General features: G+C 44.1%; 1 protein-coding gene across 12 annotated transcripts in view; it reads left to right on the top strand.

The window, feature by feature from the left end:
- Window positions 1-800: 800 nt before the first annotated feature.
- Window positions 801-9,581, top strand: part of TNRC6B (trinucleotide repeat containing adaptor 6B) — a 134,623-nt gene continuing 125,842 nt past the window's right edge. For 5 of the 12 annotated variants that reach the window (XM_038155455.1, XM_038155452.1, XM_038155461.1 and 2 more), the window contains exon 1: window positions 1,092-1,280. Coding sequence is in view for 5 of the 12 variants with exons in the window: in XM_038155446.1 (XP_038011374.1) it covers window positions 878-1,085 (208 nt within the window). In the remaining 7 variants the exon portion in view is untranslated. The other 7 variants (XR_005259159.1, XM_038155454.1, XM_038155447.1 and 4 more) reach the window with 4 other exon arrangements.

Raw genomic sequence — 9,581 nt, 5'->3', positions numbered from 1 at the left:
AATGCCCTTTCCACACGTTTTCCCGGTCGCGGGCCCCCGTCACGTGCGCAGCGGCCCGGGCCACGTGGGGCGCGGCGGGCACGCGCCATCACCCCGCCCACCGCCGTCCCTCCAAGGAGATTGACACTGAAACCAACCAATCAAAGTCACGGCCCTACCTTTCCCCACCGCCCCCCCCAGTCCACGGTTGCTGTGTCATCCGGCGGGTGACATCAGGGGGCGGTCGCCGGCTGGCTGCGCAGGCGTAGGCTAACGGCCAATGAGCTTCGCGAGCTGCACGACTGACATCTCTCCTGCCCAATAGGTGTCGCGCATGCACGTGGAGGGGCGGGGCGCAGCGGAGATGTCGCTGGGGGCGGCGGGCAGTGTGGCGTTGGTGCCGTGTCGCGGCGCCCCTGAGCGGCCACAGTCACGGCCATACGCGCTATCGCCTGTGCCCGTCACGGCGCCCCGCCCGTGCGGCCGGCGCATGAGTGCACAAACTGACGTAACTTCGTCTCGGCTGAGGAGGGTTCCAGGGGCCGCCGAGGAGCGCGGCACGGTGGGCGGGTGTCCGCGCTGTTACGGTGTAACGGGCACATTCCTTCTCTAATGGAGTCGGAGGGCGCGACCCACAGCCCAATCTGTAGGGCGGAAGGGCGGGACAAGTAGAAGAGGGCGAGCGAGTGCCCCATTTAAGGGGCAAATCTCGCAGCTAACTGGCCGAGGAAGAAGGGGCGGGAGCCAGTGAGGGATTTGAAGGGGGGGGAGGGGGAATGAAACCCTTACCAGTGACAGCCAGCAAATGCATCCAATCGGTGGGCGTGTAGTGACGCGAGAACCCAATCAAAAGCGTCGAGAGGCGGTGCTTCTCTGTGATTGACATACATCCTGGCTAATGGATGGAGAGATCCTCGAGACTCTTCCCAATGGGCAGCTTGAAGGGGCGGAAAGGGGAGCGGAAGGAGAAGACGAGCAGGCAGAAGGACCAATCAGCGCGGGGGTCGGCGGGGCGCCGTCCAATGGGCGGTGCGAGGGGCGGTGCGGGGGCGTGTCCCGCTGTGTTTGGGTTCGTGCTCCTCGGGGGAGGGAGAGACGGCGGCGAGGAAAGTTTGGTTTTGGTTTTTTTTTTTCCCCCCCCCGGTGGTGTTTTTTTGGCGGCGCCGGCGGAGCGGGGGGGGGTACGCTTTTCGCAGCTTCTTCGCCTTTTGCTTCCTGGGGTTCGTGTTTCCCGGGCGGGCGGAGCCGCCCCCGGCACTGAGAAGAACGGGGGCTCAGCGCACAGCGGCGGCGCCTCGGCGGTGAGTGCGGGACGGGCTCCCCACCTATTCCCCATCTCAGCTCCCGTCGCGGGACTCCCTGGGAGCCCTTCCCGCCCTGCGGACCCTCGCGCCGCCTCTGAGGGGCCTCTGGCGCCGGGCCGCGGTGCCGCGGGGCGGGGGAGGGACGGGGGGGCCGGGCCGGCGGGAGGGGCCCCGAGCGGCGGCGGCTCAAGGGCGCTGCCCCGGCGGCGGCGGAGCGGCCGCCGCTCCCGCCCCGACCCCGCCGAGTGCCTGTCCCGGGGCACGGCCGGGCGAGCGCTGCCCCCTCCTCGCCTCACGTGCGGCCGCCGCTCGCCGCGGCTGCGGCCCGGTGCCCCCCACCGCCCCCTCCCTCCCGCTTCACACAGGGCCCCGGGGAAGAGCCGCCCGCCCGCCGGATCACCCAGGCCGGGCAGGAGGTTCGGCGGCGGAAACGCTCCGAGGAGCCCTTGTGTAGATGGGGATAAAAAGTGCTGTAGTGTGGGGACAGAGCCGAGCTTGCGTTGGTACCGCTGCAAACCGCGCAGGACGAGTGGAACGTGATGCTGATGAAAATGTGTGTGTATATATGATGGGTGGGTGGGCAGAGGTGACCGTGTTCAGAGGTGTGTCCTAGGGGGGAAAAAAAGTTTCCCCTGGTGTTTGTAGCAAAATGAGGGAATGTTTGTTTCCGGAGACGCTTCGCTGGCTGTGGATAAGCGCTGCTTGCAGCGTGGTATCTTGCAAGCTCAGATCTGCTTTATGAAAGTGCATGTAGGAGGATCTACTACAGCATACAGCTGAGGCTTGTTGAATAAACCGAAGACTCAACAAAGTCTTTCCTAGCTAAAGTAGGGGTGCTTACTGATGTAAACAGCATTTTTTTCCCATGGTAACGTTTCACTGACCTCATGGACATTTGTTAAAATACCTCTTTGTAACGTTAACGTTTTTACGATCCATTAATTACTATTTTAAAATCATGACTTGCTGGAGTTCAGTTTACAACCTCTACAAAAGGTACGACGTTATCGTTGACGTCTACAAACGTTGTCACAATTTACAACCTCTACAAAAATTGTGACTTTTTCTGCAAAATAGTAGGTAGGTCTTAGGGTGTTGTACAGCTCTGTACAAATGACAAATGTCTCTCTCAGACATTTGAAAGGTTGTTTTACCTAGTGTTTTTCAGTAATATCACTATCCATATGAATGGATTTTGGAAATTAGTTCCCGCTACAAGTGTCGTAGAGGTGATAACTTTGGTTCCTAGGGTTATTAAATATGTGCACAAGTTCAAGAAGCTTTGTATCTTGTCCACAGTGAAGTTGCTCAGCAATGCCCTCCTCCCCTGCGGTGACTCTCTAAGGGTGCAGATTCCTTGGAATGCGGGCTGTTGAGATGTGAGTGAATGCTCTCATCTGCTGCATTACCCGAGGCCCCGAGCTAAGCTCCAGTTTTTATACACGAGCCGTGGATAGTGCAGGATCCGCTGGGTAGATGTATCTCGGGGGAGGGGTTTGCAGGGGTGGCTTGTCACCTGAGTTTTACTGAGTTGCAGATGTAACTAGACAATTCCTCAGTGAAGAAACCGCCCTGTAAAAAGTTGAGGCTGGAGATGGGGGAAGGGAGCCCAGAGAGGTGTTAGCTGTGTGTTAGATTTTCTGCTCTGACGTTTTGGGGCAGTAAGGTACAGGCACATCTGTCTTAGTAGAGAGTAGGTGAGGCTATCGTTAGACATTTATCTTGTTTAGCTGTACTGCATGTGTGCTGATGGGCGAAATGTTTATTGGAATGCTTCCAGGGAGTCGCCTGAATCCTCTAATATGGAAGTCCCGGTAAAAATGTGTTGATAAACCAGTCAGCGTCTCTTGATTAGGCAGACTTTTGAATTAATGCATTATTCCAGTTTCTGTATGCCTGCAAATTTAGCTAGAGGTCTACACTTTCATTTCAATAATAAGTTCAAATGTTGGACATAGACATCTTGAGAAAGCTTAATCTGCCAGAGTTTGCGTGATTGAATAGTCCAATAAAACACTTAGGTTGAGTGTTTGTCATGGCTTTGCTTAGTGATGCTTATTTCATAAAACTTGATGTTGGAGGATGACTTTAGAGGAGGAAGCTTCAGGAGAGAATTTTGTGTAGCTCTGAGGTAGTGTATTTTACCTTAGATCTGCCTCCTAGTAAGAAAGTACTTGCTAGCAAGTAAGAAATTAGAAATTAATTTTTTTTGGCAAAATAATGCATAATAAAAATCATATGTAGAGATAGCTGCATCTAGAACTGAATAGCTGCAGCCAGAATGCTGGTAAGAATTGAAGGACTGCTATAAAATTAGTAATTTGAAAATACTTTCAAATGGGGTTTGTTCTCTGGGGTTTTTGAGTGATTTTTTTTCTATTTTTTCCCCCTCTGGTAAAGCTGGTGTACTTCTGCTCACAGAAGAGATTGGATTTACAATTAAGCAGTATGAACTGGAGATCATAGAATAAGTCGTAAGAAGCTTAGTTATTGACTTGAATGAGTTTATTAATAGCCTGCCTAATGGTTTGGTTACTCTATTTCCATTTTCTGCAGAATGCTTGGATGCGGAGTCTGTTCTAGTCACTTACTGCCATTATTGTGTTTATTTTCTTGGAAGTCTTTATACATAAATATTGTCTGCTTTGTGCAGTAATAACAGCTAACAGTCGTTTTCCAGCTTCTTTGCAATGGCTTTCCTCAGTCATTGCTCATAGTGCTGCTGTCAGATTCACAAATTCTGCAGTACTTCTACTTATAGCATACCTAGCATTTTACAGCTATTCGGTTCTTTATCGTTAGCTGTTCTTCTTCACTCAGCCTTAACGTGTGTTTAGTTTGGGTCAGCAGATTCGTTTCTGTGAAGAACTGGCATTGTTTGTTTTTTACAGGATAAGTTAAGCGTGTTTAACACGTAGATAAAGGAGGGAAGTACCTGATACTAGCACATATGTACCATTGATTTTCTTTAAAGCTAAAAGTTTTCTGTCACCTCAGTGCTCATAAAATGTATTTGCTCTGGATTTGCTTTTAATGGTCTGTTTCTTCTATTTTCAGTAATTTTAATGATGAAATGTTTCACTGTCTTAGGGAAAGAATAGCGAGGGAATGTCAGTCTTCAGTTCTAATTGCAAGAACCTAGCACAGAGACATTGAGCAATGACGGTAACATGCAATTCCAATAGTTGGACCAGTTGTGGTAGAAAAATACATGTATTCTTGCTAACAGTGTTCCTTAGCTTAGCATTTCCTGTCTTTCTCCATTTTCAGATAAAACATATATGGCAAGGTTGCTTGTTCTTGATAACAAACAGAGTGTGGAATATGGACTGAAGAATTCTTGTTAATTCCTTGTGAATCCAAACTATACTTTTGGCTACTATCTGCTAATAAAAATAGGGGCACTTTTTGGTACTTGGGCCAGCTGTCACTGTCAGACAAGTAGTTGCCTGCTGGTATTTCAGCTTGCGAGGTGACCGGGGTGAGAGTAATCAGGATATTCTGATTGCTGTTCCCCGTTCCTTTCAGCAGATAATAAAACTCTTATACTTCCTTACATTTCTCTTCTGTTCATGCCTTCTTTGTGTTGCACTTCTACTCATTTTTTATTTCTTCAGGGAAGTAAACATGCTTTGCTGCAAGGTGTTGGTGTCACTTATTTTTTCTCCTTTAGAGCAGTAGGCAGTGAGTGTATTAAATTGTTTTTTTGCCTTTGCCTTCTTATAGCGGTTAGAGGAAGAGGGTGTTTTTGCACTTATTATGGTTTGCATCATGTTGTAGGGGAATGTTCTGAGGTTTTTAAGTTTTCATCAGTGTAAGGGTTGTGGTTGGAGTTTGGATGTTCTCCGTGTTTACCATGTAGTGAGCTATGGAGATGACCTTTTCCAGTTTCAGCTAGTCAGTACGGATTGCGTTTCTGGGCCCTGCCAGCTTTAGTAGTTCTGAAATTGGATATCGTGCATGTATTTCCTGATTTAATGTCTGTGGATCAGAAAAAACTCAATAGTTCCTCTTTGAGAAAATCTGGGAAGCAAGTTAATGTTCTATCTGAGACTTATACTGTTTAAATTTCTTAAAATGTCTCCTTAAAAAAGTAAAATGGATCTGAAAGTGGCTCTTATGCAGTTTAGCTTTTCAGTTGGTGGAGCAGCATGCTGCTTGTCAGGAGAAATGGGAAGTATCATAAGGCAGCACTTGTGCTGCGTGCTACAGGATACTGGTCACAATAAATGTGTAAAAAATAACCTGGAAGTTGGTATATTTTGACCACGTTAGACAGAAGATGGGAGGTTGGAAAGCTAATTAGCAGGTGAAAGGATAAGAAGCAATGTTGCAAAACAAAGAGTTGATAATTTTAGATAGCCTGACAGAGGATTAGTCAAAAGGTGATACAATGATATCATGTTGCCTATATGAGGGGAAGTCCTCTAATCCATCTAAATGAGTAATGAAGTAAAAGTCATTGATGTTTTTACTTGCATTTAATTTCTATACTTTTATCATGACTCTTGACAGTGTCATAAAAAGTGCTATAAAGAAAAACAACCTGGCAGAATTTTTCAGTAGTGTATTGGGTTTTTCATTAGTGAAGTCTGTTCTGTAACAGGAAAAAATTATGCCCTTTGATTTGGTAGTAGTCTACAAAGAATGTAGTTTTTGCAAATACTGTTGGCTTTCTTCTGGTAAGTTTGAAGATTTTTCAGATTCTGGCCTCTGTTTTGCGTGTTGGAAATGCTTCTTCCTGTTCCTCTGATCATCTTGTATCCTAGGGTTGCAGGGTTTTTTTTCTTACTCGAGTCCCTATTTTCTTACCACAAACACTGGTTGTACCTGCAGTTCTCTAATGTGTTGTTCATGTGGCAAAAGCAGATTTTGTGAGAGAGTTTCACTACTTAAAATAAATGTATGATTCTAAATCCAGAAGCTGAATGTTTGGAAAGGTCTTTGCTGCCCTTCTTGTTTTAGGACTGGTCAGATAGGTCTCCACATGGTCAGAACTAAGGAACTGCTGGGCTGCTCCACGGCAATCTCATTACCAGCTTCCCTGGCCCTGTGACCTCTCTGCATAAGTCTCACAACAGTACCACATGAGTTGTAGGAAGCCCACCTCTGGGGAATAGAAGGGACTCTTCAGGGACTTGACTGTGGATAAGTCTCTTTTGGCCTTAGGGTGATCACCAATGATAATGGGAATAGGTCCCCCCGTCTCACTGCTTCTTACAGCCAAGAGATACAAATTACTCAGCACTTGGGTGTCAGCGTCCTCTAGTTAGGAACCTCTGTGTCTTAGGAGCTGAAGAGACCCAGGTTTTAACCCATGTTTAAAGGTTATCTCCTGGACATTTCAGAACCTTTTAGCTCTCTCCTGGGACATTTGGGGATCCTTAGAAATAATCTGATATCTCTTTCCGGAGAAGATGGAAGTGCCACAGAGTACATTTTCTTTTTACAGTTGACAGTATATTCTGCTTTTTATACAGCAGTACAGCAACTTTGTGATTTAAAAGCTTTTCCAGAAGTTAGATGTTGTAGAAGATTAAATCACCTATACGCTCACTTACTTTACTATTACAGTGAAACACTATTTCAAACCTCTGAGGTTTCTGTTGCTTGTACACTGTGACTTGAGAAACAGTAAGTTAATAGTATTAGAGGGTGCAGCTAACATGAGGAATGATGAGGAACTTGGGGAAAAAGCATTAGGATAATATTTTTATTTTAAAAAATTGCCTCTGAGATAGAGGAAGAGAACGTGTCCCCTCACACCAGCTTCTTACAAAGATCAATATATACTTCAGAATGAAGTATGATCGATCCTTGATCTGGAGCAGCCCAAAATCCCTTTAAGAGAGAAGGCCCTAATACATGTTGCTCTACATAGTTGCTGTAAAGAATTTTCAGCTACTTTTATGGGGTTTAGTATCTTTCTTTGTGACCCTTTCAGGGATTTTTATGTATTGAGATTTTTCCTGGATGTATTAGTGGTATTATAACAGCATTCTTACATTGCTGTAAATATAGCAGTTTCACTCTGTGTTGGGAATGTGTTTATTCTGATAACAATGTTTGGGGGTTTTATTTTGGAGTTTTTGTCTGTTTGTTTTTTAAGTTCCATTTAACTGCTTCAAGTAAGGAGCTAAAAAAGAGTGCTTTGGTATCAATATGTGTCTATGCAGGATATTTTACTGCTACACCCATTGTAATTTAAATTCTTATCCTTCCATATGTATTTGGATTCTGAGAAAAATTTGGTTAAAATTAATTTTTTAGTATTTTTGTTTATCAAATGGCTGAGGTACTGCATTATCAGGTTTGAGTTGTGTTGTATCAGATGCCTATTCTGGCAAATTAAAATGCAGATGAGTCTTCTTTTGAAGAGAACAAAAATGAGAGAGTCAAGCCACAGTGCTTATGTGTGACTGTTCATTAAGATTCATACCATTTTTCATTGATGCTGCAAAGAAAATCAATACTTAACATTTTCTCACATTTGAAATGGATCCTCACATTTAAAAGGATCTTGTCTTTACTATTCCCTATGATACTATAGTATTTCCCTGCCCCTCATAATAAGTGTCTTTTTTTGGTGATTTCCTACAGGATCAGCTCACGTTTTTCCTATCCCTTCAAGGCAAGATGTGATAGTAAAACTAAAATTGAGTTTTTATTATTATAGCTGTGCTTTTTGCTTGGATAAATGTTTGGGTGCTTCAGGATCTGCTTGTCTACTTTCTGCAGCTGGTGTGGTGGCAGCCTGAAGAACAGGTGTAGATTTTAGTTGGTGTTCAATGTTTCTGTGACATTTAATAAAAGCTTAGGCGAAGTTGCCTATGTTTCTGATGGCACTCACTTTGCTAAATGGTACTTGAAAGGGGGAAGATACATTTTATTGCAAAGCTAGGCTTTTCCACACATTTTTTAAACTCCATATTTGCTGTAGATTAGCTGTCTAATTTTCTTTGCTTGGCCCTTTTAGTTTTTAGAGTACTCAGAGACACAACCAAAACTGGCTGATAATGCTTTCATTTGTTGGTAGTGAACTGCTCTGGTTCTTTCATATTCAAAGTCCAACTTTCTCTTCCCTGTCCCTGGCGATTTATGTGTTGCGGAAAATAGATTCATATTGAGAGAAGCTTCCTGTTGATTGAAAACTAAATTAGACTGTGGAGAAAACAGATAGAAGTCCCATTGTACCAAATACTTTTTAACATTGTCTAATAAGCAAAGGCAAACGCTCCTGACAGTGTTACATTGTGGTGGCCTGGGGGCAAGAATACAGTGACATAATTAGTCTGGTCCCTCTCCTGCCCTCACCCTGTACTTAACCAATGCTGGATAATGTAGCTTTCACCAGTTGAAGGTAACTAGATAAACTAGTGCTGCCTTGTGTATGGATACTGTATATCAGCTTATCTCACCCCTGCCACAGCTGGGTATGTAAATAAACTGAAAGTAACTTTAGTCTTACCAAGTTTGGACAAAAAATAATAAGGATTTTGTGTTAGTGCATTTTCAAATTTATTAAAGGATGAACAAAAAGTAGTATGTAAGTGAAGAACATTCAAAACTAGGAGGAAATTTCAAGAATTAGGTTTTTAAATGTGGTGTGAGAGCTTGACAGTGAAAATCAGTTGTCATTTAGTTCAAGTAGGTAGCCTAAAGGCAGACTTTTATGTTTTTGGTTGCAATAGTAAACTGGGTTACTTTTCTTTTAAATGCCACTTTCAGAGGAAATAAGATGAGAAAGTTGAAGAACTCTTTTTGTGCCAAAAGACTGAACATTTAGGGCCCTGGCCTCACACGTAGTTAAGCAGGTCTGAAGCTCTTCTTGCAAGTAGTTCCAAATTCAGTAGTGCTAACTAAACATGTTCAGCAAAGACTGCAGTGTTGAGGATTAGCATTGTATCAGTAATAATTTGCATTGTGTTTTTAAATATATAAATTAGCCATAAGAATGAGTGTGTTGCCTCATTTCTTTGAAGAAAAAGCTTTGTTGAATATAAAACAGATTTTTGAAAATTAGCTTCCTGTTCCTTTCTTAGGTGCCGAAATAGCTGAAAAGTACAATTCAGACTGATGTCATGCTATAAATATTGATGAAGTTCTGTTTGGCAGCTGGTTATGTTCAAAGTTGGTGTTTGCAATTATAGTTTAGAATTATTTGCTTAGCAGCTCAGCATTTGTTTTCTTTGACAATAATAGTGCTGAGATCTTGGACTTCTCTGCATGTATAATCATGTTAGTGAGAAGTCAAAACGTCCTTTTATAAGAGAACCTCTCTGTTATCAATCATTAGAA

This window comes from Motacilla alba, chromosome 1A (assembly GCF_015832195.1).
Source record: "Motacilla alba alba isolate MOTALB_02 chromosome 1A, Motacilla_alba_V1.0_pri, whole genome shotgun sequence".
Lineage (NCBI taxonomy): Eukaryota > Metazoa > Chordata > Aves > Passeriformes > Motacillidae > Motacilla > Motacilla alba.
Note: the sequence above shows the minus strand (reverse complement) of the source record. Positions and strands in the feature narration are given on the sequence as shown.